Source organism: Wyeomyia smithii, chromosome 3 (assembly GCF_029784165.1).
Source record: "Wyeomyia smithii strain HCP4-BCI-WySm-NY-G18 chromosome 3, ASM2978416v1, whole genome shotgun sequence".
Classification (NCBI taxonomy): Eukaryota; Metazoa; Arthropoda; class Insecta; order Diptera; family Culicidae; genus Wyeomyia; species Wyeomyia smithii.
In genome coordinates this window covers 31,420,244-31,438,335 of record NC_073696.1, presented here as the reverse complement: position 1 = coordinate 31,438,335, position 18,092 = coordinate 31,420,244, and the positions used below count along the sequence as shown (strand labels likewise).

The window sequence follows — 18,092 nt, the reverse complement described above, 5'->3', positions numbered from 1 at the left end:
AATTTATATGTTTGCAGTTTGCATCACTATGCAGTGGGACTGTAATGCGGGTACTTTCAATATGGGACAAAAACAACTTGGTATTTTTTCCATGTTTTTCCATACAAAAGTATCAATTTTAATTTTTTTCCAGAAAATATAATAACAGTTGAGTCGATTCCCAATGATAACTCAAAAGTGACCAAAATCATTATGGGACATTTATGCGGGTACCGGCAGTATAGGCAATACAAACTAATTACAAATCAAAACAATTATCATCATCTTCTTCTTCTTTATCATCATCTTTATCTTTTTTTCTTCAGCTCATGAATAATTGTGTTTCCTTCAATAGAAATATTACTTCATATACAATTTTTTCACAATTGCTTTTCACGAAAAATCGCCTTTCTATTATTTTCTTCAGTGTCAGCCCTACTATGACCGAATTTTACAATATCCTATGAAAGAGATTTGTTTTGTAAAGTATTTTGAACAACTTTTTCTCTGACGCCAAAGGATCCAAGCCAACATTGAAATTGCAGAGCGTATTGGCAAAGGTAGTGAAGATTAATATACGCTCAAGAAGAAATCGCTGAGGCACGACTGTCAAAGTTTTGCTCTTTTGACCGACGGGATAAAAGCATGGAATTTCCGATATAATTTATTTCTGGCCCGGAAATTCATTAATCGTTAATGATGTGTCTAAAATATTTGCTTAAAAGACTTTCCCAGAAAGCTTTTTAAAAAAAATTTTTTTTCAAGGCAACAGTTTTATGTGTGTGTGCGTGTGTATGTGCGTGTGTGTGTGAACCGTTTGTACAGAAAGATGCCTCAAAAACAAAAGCAGCAATGGATTTGTTCACATATTTTTTTTCCAGTACACCAACACCATCAAGGGACGAACAGAAAAGCTACTGTAAACTTTATCAAATAGCCCAGATAGCAATTCCTAGCCTTCCCCGTTCCAGATTGTGATATTCGGAATAGCCGGAATACTTAATAACGTACGCTTGTTTATTCATTTAAATATCACATGAGTGTAGTTTATTACGCTCTCTTTTTTATCGGTTTTTGCATTGCTATAATATAATAGGTTTTGTTCTCTGTTTATATGGTTAATCGGTTAGCTTCTACAGTCTTAACTGCTACGCGGATAATAAGAGTAATATATAATCTAATAATAATCTTAAGCACTGCATAGTATAATGAGAAACGGCTCCTACGGCTGGTGGCGATTCTGCATAGATTAGCGGATAACTACGGAGAGGGTACGCCGTGCGCCTTGATGTTACCCTTTCCGCTTTTATTTTCTACATACACGTCAATTTACACACGGTCAAAATACGGGTACGTATCGCGCAGGCGCTGTTGGCCTAACCAAATTGGGACGACCGACCAATGGTAGCATAATTAGGCATAATTTAGATTAGATAGTTATTCTATACGAACGGCGCGCACTAACCGAAACGTTACAATGAATGGTGCAAAAAAAGCAGACCACTCCTACGAGCGGAGTTTATGATTTGTTTATGATGCTCGCTCGCATCGTCATCGTCCGCCTGAGACTGAGACGGAAACTGGTTAGTATATAAATGAATATTGTGCACAGAAGCAGCTTTGATGACTAATTATCGACGTTGGATCGGTCTTTCCGCGTGGGAACACATGCACGGCCTCAGGCTAGCTTCGGCCGAACGTTAATCTAGTTTGTCTGTGGGGTCGTTGTTTGCTCTAATCCAATGCAGTTAATCTCAATTAATTTTCAGTAGCTATTAACTTTTTGTACACACATTTACATTGCATTCGTCTCCGATCCTATAGCCTTTCTGGTTGGACAGTACTTTTTTCAACTAACAAAAAAAGTTCTGCCGACATTGGAAGTAAATAATTTACATGTTTTCTACGGGGCACGCGAAATAACGAAACGTGTAACCTAACCTCATTCCACCTAACCACATCCTTTGACTAAGCTATTCACAACTTTAAGTGGGTGAGAACTAACCTATCACTTCTATCTAGGTATATTGCTATTCGGTTTCAGTAGATTACAATCACGCTTGTTCCTTTTTTTCCTCTTCAGCGAGATCCGAGATCAGCCGTCGTCGGTAGGGGAAATGGTAGTTTTTTTTTTTTTTTTATTTTATTGCACCACCCTAACCGGCTGAGCTCAGTTCCTTCGGACGAATATAGAAAATATGCTCTACTTTCAGCTCTTTAAATCGCCAGCAGGATCTGTGCGTGAGAAAGCCAAGCTACTGCATGCCTGGTGCTAAAGAGCCTTTTAAAATTCAATATTTACATTTACAGAAATTTCTCATACGGCCTCGTTGTGGCGCATGAAGAGCTGAATTTGTTTGTTTTACCAGAACGAGTAACAGCTTTTCAGCCTCCTCCCGCCGGTTCCTCCCACCGCCATCGGGAAGGGGGGGGGGGGGGGGGGCATTAATTCAATTATTTAAATGTAATTGTACTGGGTCTTGTTGCTTTTCTGTTGTTTTTTTTTCTGTTCGTTATCCGCCCGGTCCCGGGTAAGCCTCGCCTGCTTTTTTCCCTTCGCCAGTTTGCTCGCTGCTGACTGACAGCTTCAATCCCGAACTGCGAGGTTATGCTGAACGTCACTCGAGAGTGATGCAGCAACAAAATGGTACATCGGCCACTGTCTGGAGATCAATAATTCAAAAGCCCTCGCTAAAAACGCAACTGACAGCTCGCAGACTCGAGTCCGTCCACGTACGCGTTTGCATCGAGAGAGCGGTGGCACAGGAATCTCATTATGGATACTTTTGTTTACATCGACGAGGACGCCTTATTAATGGCGGACACTGAAGCTGACAGACAACAGCGTCAATTGCGCTACGTGCAGTGAACTTCTTTCGCGCGGCCGCGATGAATCTGCATGTTGACATAACCTCCTCCTCTTCCTTCTCGCTGTGCACTTACGGGATTTGACCGTTCATGCGCATCTCCAGTTCTTCCTCCTCCTTGGTGAGCGGAACCGTCGAATGGTTGTACAACCCCTGGGCCATCAGCTGCAGGGCCAGCGGGTTCTTTTCCGAGGAAGTTTTCTTGATTTTGGCCCGCTTGTTTTGGAACCATATTTTGATTTGCGACTCGTTCAGATTCAGCTCGGCACTGAGCGCTTGGCGGCGCTTTTCCGTGAGGTAACGATTTTCGTTGAACTCGTTCTGGAATTGGAAAAGAACGAGAATAGTTTGAGGTTAGAATATTATTGGTTTTGGTTGGAGGTTAGGATTAAAGTCCTGTACAGTCAAAGTTTTGATGACGGAAATGCCCAAGATTAGGGATGAGTCGTCCAAACTCTAAGAACAGGGTGATGATTACATTTTGACGCTAATCAGAGGGCAAAATCGAACCGCTTACCTTCAGTCTTTGCAGCTGGGCAGTGGTGAAAGCCGTTCGGGGACGTTTTTCCTCACTTTCGCCTTTCTCTTTGGGTGGCTTCGTTCGACGGTAGCGGGGACCTGGCACGGAAACAGAAAGAATGAAAAGAATTAATAAAAATGTCACTCGTGAAGTTGGTGCCTGCGCCTGTGGTAACAAGCCGCGATAGCACTGTGAGCGAGTGAGAAACAACGACGAATTGCGACAGCAAAAAAAAAAAAACTGGTTACGATCGCCTGCATGAGTATAAATAAAAATTAAATGTTTGTTATCTAATTCAATTAAGTCACATTTGAGATAGCGCACGATTTTTTTTCGGAACTATAATTTATGGCCACGTTTCGGTGCAATGCGGTACGGTAACAAACTCGAGCTGTTCATCGCAGCAACCGGGCTGTGAACGCTGTCGTGAAATCACCCCGGGATACGCATAATTAGGGGTCGCGTAAAAGCATGATTAGCTCCCACATCGAATGATCCGAACTGTATCCCACCTGTCAAACCACGTTAGAAAACTGCCATCATAATTCGTTATGAAACACGCAGAGTCCGCATCCGTCGGCTCGGTCCTCATCGCCGTCAACGGCGAGAATTGTGGTAATTAACCACGATTTACGGGCGAAGAACTCTAATTATCGCTAGCGCTTATGACAAGAACGTGATTTTCGCACATTCCAGCGCTCTTTCCCCATTTGACAGTTATCGTGCACCTTTTTCACAAACCCGCTTTTTCTCTTTCTCTTCGGCGGTAATTATTAGTAGGAAAATTTCCTCGCTTATTTCGTCTGTACTCTCGAGATAGATTACGAAGCGGAAACAATCTAAATCGCTTCTGTATGATAATTCTGGACGAATTTTGAAGGCCCAGCCGAGGGGCCTCAGGCGGCCAATTTAAATTAATAAAAATAAATAATCATTCTAATTAGTAGAGAAGGAAATAATCATTCTCTCCGGTCGCCGGGTGGCGGTTGCACTCGGGGTCAAACAAATAGTGATAGTTTAATTAGAATATTAGTTCGATAATTAATTCGCCCCCCAAGTTTGCACCGTAAATAAGGCTAAAGTTTTTCATTTTATTGACTTCGGCTGCGGCTGCTTCGCAGGTTTCAACTACTCTAGAAGTCTACAAGTTATGAATATTTATTAGAATTACCCGTCAGCTCACAATGAGCGCCGCGATAATTTGACATTTTAATATGCCGTGAGTGGCGGGCAAGCAGCGGCGGGAATGAAACCGCACGTAAGCTGTCAAAAGTTTGGAATTCTAGCTGAGCTAGCCTTTGTCAACACACAACAGTTAGCAGAGATCTACGGCTAGCATTGGTCAGCCAAGTCTCAGCCAAACAAAAGGCACAGATTGCGTGACAGATAATTAGCCTAGGGTGGCTTGTCACAGTAGTGCCGCCGGTTTTGTCGACATGCTCCCCGTCTGCGGGTTCGTGATATTTGCAAGTCGCGAGACAAGTTGAGCTACATGCATTGATAAACCCGAAGCGCCTCGACCGTTATCGAGGGGTGGGTTGCTAATGAAGTCATAAGCGAAGGACGCCATCTATTGGCGGTCACCAGTTATGCAAATGTCAACCCTGATGGATACGGAAGACGACTTATCGATTTCCTAGCGGTGTTTGGCTGTGTGTGACGCAATTCTGCTGGACCGCAGACGATCAAACCGAACGTCTCAATCAACGCGCGCTGATAATCGGGACGTTGGATTATCACCTTCGCTAGTTTTACCGATCAATCTCTCATCAGCTAGTAAGGCTGCGCCGATTGTCGATAGCCATGTGGCTACTGTAAAGGCGGCCATATTAGTCGAAGCAGATAACCTCAATCGGCGCGGGTTGTTGCGTGCGTTCTCGTTTTGGACCCAATGTAACCACATCGCACACAGACACGTAATTGTTGCCTGTTCGATCTTTATGGTTCACGGGTATGCGCGGGACGTGCCGGCATGTGTTTCTTTTTTTTTTTCCTACACCGTTGTTTTCCAGTGATCACCCGCAGTGATCTGCTACTGTCAAACGCGGAATGGCTATCTGGACAAAACGGGCCAGTTACAATTTGTTACAGCTTGATTGGACCTAAATGGGCGCTGGAAAAGGGCACGAGGTTCGCATTGAATGTTGGAGTTACGTAATCACGGCTTCGACAGAGCGATTGACAATTTGCTTATGGACCCCCATGTAACTCTGTTCAAAACTGATTTACGAGTTATTCATTGGTTAAGTAGATCGGATTTACACGTCCCTAAAGCAGACAATGTTATGTGATAATGACCGTGCTGCACGGGAAACAACTTAGATCATCTTCCAATTAATCTCGGTCCTTCCATACGGTTGTGTTTATTTATTTGTTTTTCCTCTGATCCACTTCGAACCGCTCGCTGACAACCAGACGAAATTCGACGGTTTCCAACGCCATTGATCAAAGTAAGCTGAAGGGAAAAACCTCTCGCGTCTCGGTCGGTCGTACACAGAAACGACAAAGAGTGACACTTCAAGGGGACCATAAAAGCCGAGAACAGATGTCAGAGCTGAAAGTCCCCCGAAATTAATATGTTCGATGATAGGTTGTTGCTGCTGGTTCTGCCGCCGGTTAGAATAAAGAACCTTTTTTTTGAAATCGGGAAGCTGATCATCGGGAATAGAAGAGCGGTTTTTATGGCGGGTGATGATCGATTTATGCTGCGTCGCATCCACCCACCAACCCGCGCGGAAATGATCACTCCAATTAACGCGTCTGTTATGAAAACCGAAACTTGTTAGTGCTGCTGTTGTTCATGTTGTTCGGGAGAGGAAATCAGGGAAGCATGTCGGACAAATTTTGTTTCCAGCGGGTGCTTTTAGCTCTAACAAATTTGTGGTTCTGCTCGGCGGGGTCGAACACAACGAGATTTTGTAATTGAAGTAATGCATTCCTCTCTTCTGACCGGCTTAATGTGCCGTAACGCTATATTGAAGTGAGTTAATAAATTTTAATTATTCCGTAATAAAAGAGTATATTTGAAGAGTATAACGCGCCGTTAATGGGGCAGCGATTGAAATATCAGCCGTCTTTATGGGGCGAATGGGAAAAACGACGCGGCGGCGGACTGCAAGGCGAAACCCACTTTGCTCATGGCATCCTTCGACTAGCGAGCGAGCGAGCGCCGCGAAGGCGCAGCCAGGAGATGCAGCTTATCTAGATCAGTGCCGGCGGAGGTTCAGCGGAGGGCACACAATTTATGTTCGACTGTATTATCAATACTATATTAATTAAGTTCGGTCTGCGCGCGATGCATGCAATAAAATGGAAAGCACACCGCATTGGACCTAAATGGAGCGATTTTTCCAGTGGACATATTGTGGCGGACCGCGGCTTATCTAGCGACTGGCAGTCAATTCCATTGGTTCGGAAGAGGCTGGAGACTGTTTAAATAAATTTATTTATTTCTCCAATTAAACGGCTATTCATTTCACTTCGGTCCGGTGGTGGACGCGCACGCGAGGAACGGGGGAAATTGATTTTATCCATCGCGATTGGTCCGATTGGCGGGCTGAGCGGCGGCGTTCGGGGAGAGGTTTTTTGCTGTCCGAATTGATTACACTGTGTAGAGAGGCTCACTGTGAATACACGGACAATTCACGGGGAAATGATAACGATCACGGTGGATGTTTTTTCCTATTTATTTTTTGCGTGTGGCTAGTAATTACCTTCGCGTCGATTAGGTAAAAGTTCAGTCGAATTTCGAATGAATGCCCAAAGTTTGATATAATAAAGCTCTTAATAAAAGTCACGAAAATTAATTAAGGTATACGTAAGAAAACCGAAATTGTCTACAGTGTGATCCGAAAATATATTTTAATTATAGTTTTCATGCGTATACAAGTATTTTAGAAGAGCATTTACATTTAAGTTCAACAGTTTTTCGTTTGACAGACGTTTGTTTTGATTTTAAAAAATCAACTACGAGTGTTGTGCAAAATATAGTGTGAGCAGCTTGTTTTTTAGCGGAATTTCAGTAATTACTAGTGAATTAATCAGTTTTACGTACAGAAACGAATGTGCGAGTAAAGGAAGTCTTTTAGCAAACACTCGGAGCTTTGCCGCGGGTCAGTGTTAACGCCTTTTGAAGGTAACTTATTCTGTCGAGTCATGCGAAGCTGGAGTTTGATGTTTGATGAAAAGTTATTTCAAACGGTTATCAGTATTATCAAACAACTTCTCCTGATAATGTTCGGAAAGAGATTTTTCAAGTATTATTATTAGAAAAAAAAATTTAAATAAATTATCCATTTTCGAGCTTATACGATTGCTATCTTGCCTAGTTTTCTAAAGAAGATAATCGAATTAATTACATATTCGGAAAATACAGTATAATTTTCAACAAAATGGTTCCATAACACCTTTATTTCGTGTAAGGACACTTTCTGTGCTAAATATTTGCTTTAATGTTGGAACTGTTGGTCGATTTCGAAGGCCTGTTTGGGATCATAAGAGAAACAGCTTACTTCTTAGACTTCACTGCTTCACTTTGTCTATGTTTGATATAATTCATGAAAAAGTTTTTCTGAGCAAAACTTCTGTTCTAAAATGTTAATAATAGCTTATATTATATTGTCTACCTGAAAAAAATATTTGACTTCTAAAAATGGCTGGTCTGATTGATACATTTTTTGTCTCGATCATAATGAAAATTCTATGATCAGATGAAACGATAAATTTGAATAAATTAATTTCGTGTTTGCTAGAAATTATTGTTTCTGTTAACTAGACAGATTTATTGTTTCGATGAGCGTAATTTGTTTATGATTTCATGCGATATAAATGATGAAAATATAACTTGAAAATTTCTGTACTTTGAAAATTGTCTAAATTGTTCCGATCGTGATACATTTCTTGAATTTAATCGGCATAACGTACGATAAATCGTTTTATTAAAATTCATAAAAAATAGGTGACAAGACAAATAGGAAACAGTGAAGCATAGAATTTTTGAATCGTAAAATACAAGAAAAATTGACCTTTGGTTCTGGAAAACAGGAAAAAACATGAAAGCATACAGAGCAAGAATAAAAAATTAAAGAAAATAGGCGAAAATTGCAAAAATAATAACACAGTAAATGTAAAGAAAAAATTGTTATTCAATACGCAAAATAAAATATACCAAGGTCTTTTTAATGCGATTTTTTATGCGGATTTTGAAACTTACTTAATCTGCACAATTGGTGCACTAAGAAGGGTGTTACATACCACAAAATAGCAAAAAATTCAAAATTTGTCCAGAAAGTGTTAAACGAATCGTCGCAAAGTTCGGTGATGAGTGTTCTTTCGAGGATTTCAGCAGAAGTGGACGAAAACCCGGACCAAGTAATCCCGAATTAGACCGAAAAGTTGTAAATTATTTTCAGAAGAACAGGTCGTGATTTGCCCAAAAAGTTCAAAACCAGTGCAGGGATGATTCAGCGTATCAAACAGAGACATGTTCTAAAGACCAATAAAAAGCAAAAAGTGGCCAAACAAACATCGGAGCAGCAAGATCGTGCTGAAATACGAGCTCGAAAGCTCATATGACCGTGTTTTGAACAACCCCAACCTGTGCATTCTCATGGATGTCGAAACATATGTCATAGAAGATTCCAAAACGCTGCCGGGACCTCAATTTCATACCAAATCGATTGGAGAGAGTGATCCATTTGGCCAAAAAGTGCTCATTTGGCATGTTATTCGATCGTGTGGCATGCGATCATCAACTTTTTTCACAAACGCGACTATGAATGCTAAAATTTATGCTTGAAGAAAAGACGACTTCCATATTGTAGAAAGCACGAGGTTCCTCCGCTATTCTCTACAACACCTAACTGTCCCAAGCTGCGGCCAATTGAACCTTACTAGACAATTGTCAAGGCCAAGTTCAAAAGGAAAGGTACAGTGTCTAAGAATATGTCAGAGTTCAAGTAGAATTGGTTTGCAGCGTCCAGAATGTGCACAAAGACCATCAAATTCTGCAAAGACTGCAGAATTTGATGGATGGAGTTAAATCTGGGGTTCGATAATTTTTTAAATATCAACAATAAGCATGATTTTTCCATTTCATTGCTGTTTAAACTTAATATTCTTTGATAAAATTCACTTCTGTAGAAACTTTCTGAACGTTTTCAGTTTTAATTTGATGTTAGACTGTTCAAGACTACTTTTCGATACATTCCTTGTTTTCCATCGAATCAATTAATTATAAGTATTACTTTACTTTACAACTATAGACAGTAACTATATTACCAAAGCGTTAGGTGTATTTTCGGTTGAGCAATCTCGAAACAGCAGAACGACGTTTATTTTTTACTGTCCGACGTTTCGTCACTGGTCAGTTCTAAATCGTTCATATTATCCTACGTGTCGAATCACGTTGGTACAACAATCCCAACGCGTTTTGACCCCAGAGGAAAATCCTTATTTGATGTTCGTTAGTATCAATTAAACCGTATTTATCGAAAACTGTATCGGAGATGTGGCTAGCGTTTAAAAACCGTGACCTTTATACTATTTGGCACACGATTATTAACAAACACAAATAATTTAGGGCGATCATTGAATGATAAAAATTTGGAGCTTACGTTTTTCTATATAATTCTCTAATTAAGGGGTAATTTTGATTCAATTGAGGGCATTTATTTATTGGGGTGCAAACCAGAATGGTCATCTCGAATTAAAAAAAATAACTTGTACAAAATGTTCACCTTCCCAAGCAAGCAAGTAAAGTTTGACTTTTCTGAAATCCACAAACGTACGTGAAATGAAGGTTTTCGATTTTTTTGTATGATGCCAGATTTTTTTGTATGATGCTCAAAAATGCAAGAATCGTCGGGATCTTGTGTCACCTGAGTTTTTTTTTCTTCGAAAAATCGGCTCTCTGAGACTTAGTTGTTTTTTTTTTTTAAAAAAAATTAGGAATCATCGTTGAAGTTGATCGCTAGTGTCTCCAAATAACTTGTTTAATAATATACACCATAAATAGCACCAAATACATAATATTTGATTAGGGTGGTTCATTTATTCTACATAGGATGATGCATAAATTGTGAAAGAAAAACAAAATGAAAAGGGAGTCCCAGAGAGCTGATTTTCTCGAAAAAAAAAACAAAAATTCAGATGACACCAGATCTTGACGTTTCAGATATCTGGCTCAGAATGTTCACCGAAATCCGAAAAACTACCCTTTCGGTATTTAAAAAAAACTTCAATTGCTTTGCGCCACCCCATTTAAAGTTCGATTGAGCTGAAATTTTTTATAGGATGTTTTTTCGGGCAGATGAACATTTTGTACAGGGTTTTTATGAGAAATTTTCTGGTTACAATTTTTTCATACAGTGATTGGCACCCTAACGAGCGTTGCGCGATAACTTATAACAAAACAAAATATCATTCAACAAATCATATTCCTCCATGTTAATTCCATTTGCATCTTTGTTACAAAAGACATGATTTTGAATTCTGAAGCTAGATCGAGAGGTAGATTAGATGTTGGAATTATTTGAACTACAGACCATACACTGGTGGAAATAATTATAACGCCCCCTTTAATATGTATTGCTTTTTATAAAGTTCTTTAACAAGATAATTTTTTGTTGTATTTCTATGATTTTTGTACGATTATATACTTTTTTGTGCCAGTTGATCATTTGAATATTAAGTCTATACATAAAAAGTTGGATCATTTCATCATTTCAAAGTACGTAATATAACATCATTTTGAAAAAAAAAAACTTTTCTAATCAAATAATTTGCGATAAAATTCAAAAGTAAATGAGATTAGTTATGTGTTGTTTTGTCTTTATTCTGTATAAGACTCTTGAAGCCGCCTTGGCATAGAATGTATAAGAGATTTCAGCGTATTGGGAGCAGGGTTGCAAATTTTTACTGTCAGTGACAGATTCTCAGTTGACACTGAGAGCTACGAATATCAGTATCACCACGAACGAACTGAAAGTGATAATTGCTTTCAGCTCCAATCAGTTGACAGTGGTAATGCTGACTGGCAGCATTTCTGTGATTTCGCACACACTATGTTGCTTTAGCGATGTTTATGCGGTATAGGATGAAGGTGCCTATCTGCTTCATTGAATTCAAGCAATGAATTGGCTCAGATCAAATAATTTCGATATTAATTAAGATATATCATTTATATCACTGACATGATTATTGACCGATAATTGACACGGGTGACACTCAATATCAGTTTGAAGAGAGTGAGGGTGAAACTGCTGTTGTATCATTTTCATTTTTCTCTGTAGAAATTTCGCAACACTGATTGGGAGTAATTTTAGCTTACTCGTGGATGATAGCTTTTTTCAGCTGTTCAGCAGTTTCGAACTTCATGCCCTGTGCAAATAAATTTACTGATAACATTCCCCATTCATTCTTAAAAGAATTCAAGTCCGAACTACACGATCGTCAACCCATTAAAGCAAAATTGTGGACCTCTAAAAGTTTTTTGGTGTTAAAGGCTGCCTAAAATAAAGCAATATATTGCTGAAAACTAACATTTTTGTTAATAACTGTAGCCATACCCAGTATTTCTCGGAATTCATTCTGCTTTATACAAAGCATATTGGAATTTTTTATTTGCGTTTAAATGGCTGTCCAAACAATTACGGCACCTCCTCTGAAGTTGCCAGGTTGTCTCGTCTCCCGAAACATCCGAACTGTCAAGAATGAACTTTTTCATCACTGGAAACCTCTCTAGACCATTTTGTACTTTAAAATTGGTATTTCTCGAAAAAATTCAAGCGCGTTTTTTTGTATACCGCGGAAGGAGTCGTATTATAGCGACTACTTTCCTGTATGAAAAGTTTGAGCCGGATCTTTAAACTTGTTGGATGTCGACTGGCGACTAGAATGTTCATTTTTGCATTTATTTCAGCTGATGAAAGCTTGGATTCAACAGCAAGGCGCTTGGCTGCCGGTTGTCTCTACCTGTTAAGCATGAACGTCCGCTAGAACGTTTCCTTGTAGCATATTGAGCACCAAATAGGCACAGTTTTATACGACATTCCTACTCCCATCAAGTCTACGAACAATCTCGGGAGTAGAAAACCCTTCTTCGTTTCAAACAATGATTTTATTCCGCTCGTTTTTCGTTAAAAACGTTCCCTCTAGCATGGTCCTTAAACATCTGGAAAATTACGTTATTTTAATAATGTTGAAGTCAGACACAAACTAGCGAACTGAACTAAGAAACTAACATGATGGCGTTATTATTATTTCCAACTTTTAATACACAAAAAAAATATTCCATGCTCACAAACACAGTAATAACTAAAAATGTTTCCATTATTAGGTTGGGTATACTAGTGTGAATAAGATAATAAACTATTGAAATTGACAATTACACTGAGTAAAAAACTAACACCAATAATGATAGTGGCGTTATAAATATTTCCACCAGTGTTATTCAAACTTAACACAAAACTGTTCAGCGTTATGCTCCATTCTAAAATATTATGCTGACGAACGTTATGGAGTTTCACTATAGCTTTAATGTTTATAACTAACTCTCCGGAATTAGCGGTAACCATTAAACTCCATGTTTTCATAAAAATGACCGCTAAAATTTTCAGAACTCCAACTTCACGTGTACTTTGTGGACCTACATTAGCGTTATTGGAACGTGTAAAACAAGATTTACGGCAATTCAAAAGAATCTGGGCAGTCAATCCGTTAGAGTCAAGGATAGGAGTTAGGCAATTATATCAGAAATATTTTTAAAACAAACAACAATATCTTCAGCATAAGCAAACACATTTCTGAACTTGTCATAAACAAGTGTGTTTCTCAATAAAGGCTCTATGTACAAGACAAAAAGCACCACACTCATCGGACTCCCAAGTCGAACAGACCCACTCTGTCGTAAGCATTTTTGAGGTTTAAACTGACAATGCAACATTTAAATCTTTTTGTTCCGCAGCTCGATGTCGCTTTTTTAACGTATTGCTAAATTTGTTGGGTATGAAAAAATATATAGCGATTTTTTATCATGAAACAGTTCTAAAATTTGTTAAATATCAAATCAAGATTTAAATATAAAATCGAAGAAGTACATATCTATTTTCACAGTTACTACTTAGGCTGTAATATTGTTTGTGGAGCTCAAACGATTTTTGGTACCGTTCAGTTGAAATAAAGAGTAATTTCAAAAGGACACCTGCAGACTGGAAAAAATCTAATGAAAATCTTGCGTTTCGTCTCTCGAGAAGAAGAATTAGGGACAATAATTTAGTCCCTATAAGTAAAAATTCTTCTTCAGAGAATAATTTTTTCAGTACTCATAATGCCTTAACTTTTTGATTCAATTCCTCATTCAATTTCACTGGAATAATATCACGGCAATCACCCGATGTTATCACTCCTCTGATGCTGTTTGGGGTGATTAAATAGGGGAAGTGATGAAATCAGTAATTATTTTATTATAACTATTCTCCTTCAAACATGTCAAAAACGCATATCTTAATGTAGAAAAAATAGTAATCAATCCAACAAAATAACAAGTGAGATAGAAATGCATGTTTTTGCTAAACATAATTTTTATCTCTTTGCAAGTTGAGTTGTGCAAAAACTATTAAATTATTGAATCTATGCAGAAATTCAGTTCACCCTGACATTTTTTTCAATGAAATGATATGTGATGATAAAATCGGGTGAAAAAGGTGATAAAATCAGAGCGTGATATAATAAATTTGCCTGCAAACTAAATTTTAGTCTGATTACTTCTGCTAAGTGCGCTGAAATTGACTTCAAACTACATGAAAAGTGCGTAATCATCTCCAATTGATGTCCTATTAAATTTATTACTAACGAAATTGTTTCCCTAATTTTTTTCGTAGCAAAAAACATACGTCAAAGAGTAATTTTCTCTTGAAATATCACAGACGAAAATTTTATTTTACCTTTTCAATTTCTGACAAGAACAAGCTCAGCAGCACTTATCAACAATTAGGCAGCAGCTTAGAAACACCATCGCCATTCTACCAGAACCGTGGCTGCTTTATATACGCTATTCATCTCTTCCAGTCCCCCTTTCCGAAGGTGCAAATAAAAAGCCGAATTTTCTAACTCACTCACAGTATAAATTATTAAACTTAAAAAGACAACTTGTTAACACTCACCCGAGCTGGGACGGTCACTGTACCGGGTGCAGTACACCCAGGCCGGCCACAGGTTGCCTCCGCTGTCGCCGTCTTTGCTGCTGCCCGTTTCCGACCGGGCATCATCGGACGAGGCTCCATCGTTATTATTGCCATTTCCATTATTATTAACATTATTATTGCCGATATTATTCCCCTCGGAGTGACCATTACTGGCACCACCACCGTTGCCCGGCAGGCTGGAAGCCACCGTTGCCGTCGGTTTCGGAATGGGACGCGGGCTCAGTTTGGGACTATTGCTGGCGTTACTACGGCTGTCCAGAGGCGTTGTGCCGTTCATAACGCCACTCCCGGCGGAGGAGGCCACGTGCTGCCCGATTTGCGACACCGTCTTGCACAAGGACCCTAGCGGGGGCATCGAGTGCGGATGCAGTGAAGCTGCTGCGGCCGCCGCTTTTGCCTGATTCTCCAACAGTTTGGCTTGGAACTTCCGGTGGCTGTTGATGATTTCCTCGTGCAGCTTGGGGTAACTGGTGGCGCTGAACCCGTTCAGCAGCGGTGACCGAGGGTCTATGCTGGGTATGGTTTTCGTGCTGAAGTCGTACAGTGTTGGGATTCGGGGGTGGTAATGGTTGTTGTTGAACATCAGCATACTAGCAGCTGCTGCTGCTGCAGCAGCAGCTTGAGGCTCGTAGCAATTCGAATCCTGCGATTCACTGTCGGTATGGTAAGGATTGTGATTACTGCTACCATTGCTGGAGCATAATCGAGGTGATTTGCTAATATCATAAGGCCGAAACAGGCTGTCTCTTCGCTGCTGGTGAAGACCCGGATGATTGAGGTGCATAATTGGGCCGCTGGGACTGTTGGAGTCCGAACTGCACGGAGGACTTGCCATAGGACTCACTGTATGGTGGTGGATCGGACCAGCCGGTGCGGAGGGTACTTTTCCAAAACTCTCGCTCAAAATGTTGGTAATCGAAAAAGAAATGCTCGGTTGCTGCGTTGGCTGCGGGGGAATCGGATCCATCACCTCCTGTTTGATATGAACCGGGGAGATCGGTACAAGTGGCGACATCTCGTCGCCAGTAGGCGAGACGCGAGTTCCTCCCGTGGTGGTCAACATTGTAGCGGTTGCAGAATTGATCGGACTTTGGCTGTGGTGATGATGGTGTGGCGGACTGGGTGCACTTTGAGGACTACAACGATCTTCCAATGCCATGCTGGCAAATATTGTCACAATTGTTTATCACTTCACTGCAAACTCTCTATCACTGGTTTGCCCGTTTGGTTGTTTTTATTTTTTTTCAATCACTTAGCAGATCTTAATTTCCACTTCCTCTAATTCTATCGTCACTGGAACTTGTCATCCATAACTCACTTGACACGACACTCGAGGGCTCGAAATTCGTGCGTCCACGGAGAACGACTGCGACGAAGTAACGAAGGGTACGCAATGGCCAAGAAAAATCACTGCGATCCGTGGCGGTCAGTCAAAAACAAACAGACGAAGCTGAGCTCTTATTCCTGAGAGGGCTTCGGCAGGCTTAGTCACACAATTAACGACGAACGAGGAAAAGAACATACACACGAAAGATGATCCGATCTTGATCCGAGCGAGAGAGCTATCCTCTATTATAAATTGTGATGTGACATAGTCAAATGTCACCTGTGATCTGAGCCTCAGTGACTGACAGCTGAGTGAGAGCTCAACCGAACTGACTGGTTTATTTTTTGCTGCTGCTGCTTCTCCTTGTATCTCTATTAAGGTGCACACTCCTTCCTGTTCTTTCCCACGCGAATCCATAGCATCGGCTCTCTTCCCACCCCCAGGGTGTTAAGTTAGGCAGTTCAGTTTACTCAACGCACACAAGCAACCACCGCTTACTAGTAACACCAAAACGAGACAGTCTTATACCACCCCTGTATGAACGAACGAGATACAACATAAATAAATATATCAACTCAAACATGTGCGCTCTAATTGATCACCATCGGTGTACGTGTATGAGTGCACGTTTACTCGCACAGTAGGCGTGGCTTTCGTCCCTTCGCACGTAAACACGCCCGCTCGAACGCAGTATAATGAAGCAATCGAAGAGAATTAACTTGTTCTAAGCCATGCCAACACACATATCTCTCGAGTTTGTCTCGCTGCCCGCTTCACGCCATTGCGGTTAGTGGTCATGCGATCGTGTGTGTGTTTGAACGAGTGTGCGGTTTAATTCCCTTTTTCCTCCGTCGTCGTCAATTCTCTCTCGCTTGCTTACTGCTGTTGGTATGCGGTCATCGCACATTCATACAACTTTATTATTCAATCGCACTCTGCCAGCCCGAAACCGGCGATCGGTTACGCGAAACCCCACCCCCAAGTGGGTGAACGGGTGAGAGCGCATACGATCCCGGGTCGACCACCCATGTTGACTGACGAGTGCCTTGTGCTGCCCATCGAATAAATCGAGATGTTATTTTTATAATTGTATAATTTCGAAATTAACTACTTAATGTAAATATATGTATGTGTGGTAAGCCTCGCCGCCGCTTCCTCCAACCGTTCAACCGTGATCCCCAGTTGATTTAGAGTCAGTCTGACAGCGAAGAAAAAAAAAACAACAACCATCCAACCTTCTCGCTGCGGTAGGTAAAAGCTTTTACATTCAATTAGTTTGGCCAAAAAATAATACTAATAACGAAGAAGAAGGCAGATAAAAACTCGAATCAACAATCGGCCTGTCAAAAGCTAATCATTTCAAAATTAAACCCGCTCGAGCAACAACCAACCGGCAAAGAATTAAGCTGTCATTTGTTCACCGGCTGGCGTCGTCACGGAGCAGTTACGGCGGTGGGGAACCAGCGAAGAGCACCATCCAACCAGTCGAATTCGTTCATCAATTTATTAAATCATTATCTGCATGTATGCTAATTATAGCCGCACGAACAGCGTAGACCGACCGACTGACCGCAGTCCGAACCGGAATCAGTGGCAACGTTGATGGCCGCCAAATGCCGCCGGTCGTTGTCGTGCGAATTGGTTACGAGGTCAAGTTCTGTTTTTTTTTTTACATGACGAGCGGTAACGGACGTCAGTTTGAGTTCATAACATTTCGTTTATCGTATCAAATGAATGCCGGCGGAAGGGATACTTAGATCAGTTTTTTTGGGCTGCTCAAATATTCTAATAGCAACTTTTATCCACTCTCAATTTGAAAAAAACGATTGTACCTACTTCAGAAATAAAAACTTACATGTAGTTCGTAATCATTGAAAGCACTACACTTAACGTTCATTGAGTGCTTTTAAGTGCGAATCACATTTCAAATCGGAATGTGTTCCAATAAGCTTCTGTTTATTTTGTGAAACTCTTGTTTTTCTTTATTTTAATTTTGTTGCAATAAAGTGTTACGTATTTTATAAATATAGAAGGTTTTAAAATTCGGGTTTCATTCAAATTCCGAACACTTTGTATTCTGTGTGGAATCTGTTGTTCTGTGAATTTTTCCATAAATAATAATTTATAAATAAGATAGATTGTTGAAAGGTGCGATGGGCGATTTAAGGATTTTTGTTCCATGCATTGTCGCGATT

General features: G+C 40.3%; 1 protein-coding gene across 1 annotated transcript; it reads right to left on the bottom strand.

Annotated features, from left to right (window-relative positions):
* Positions 1-1,026: 1,026 nt before the first annotated feature.
* On the bottom strand, positions 1,027-16,206 carry LOC129726580 (segmentation polarity homeobox protein engrailed). The gene is made up of 3 exons (XM_055683453.1): positions 14,529-16,206; positions 3,364-3,464; positions 1,027-3,167 (listed from the first exon to the last, which is right to left on the bottom strand). The coding sequence occupies exons 1-3, from the start codon at positions 15,727-15,729 to the stop codon at positions 2,919-2,921; spliced, it is 1,551 nt and encodes a 516-aa protein (XP_055539428.1). The 5' UTR covers positions 15,730-16,206; the 3' UTR covers positions 1,027-2,918.
* Between the last annotated feature and the right edge of the window lie 1,886 nt (positions 16,207-18,092).

What these genes read in the sequence shown, in the direction of transcription:
- LOC129726580 (XM_055683453.1), bottom strand. Translation starts at nt 15,729, where the DNA reads ATGGCATTGGAAGATCGTTGTAGTCCTCAAAGTGCACCCAGTCCGCCA. An exon ending in CAGTGACCGTCCCAGCTCGG is followed by an intron (nt 3,465 to 14,528) that starts GTGAGTGTTAAC and finishes TTTCCGTGCCAG; the next exon opens with GTCCCCGCTACCGTCGAACG. An exon ending in CCCAGCTGCAAAGACTGAAG is followed by an intron (nt 3,168 to 3,363) that starts GTAAGCGGTTCG and finishes TTCCAATTCCAG; the next exon opens with AACGAGTTCAACGAAAATCG.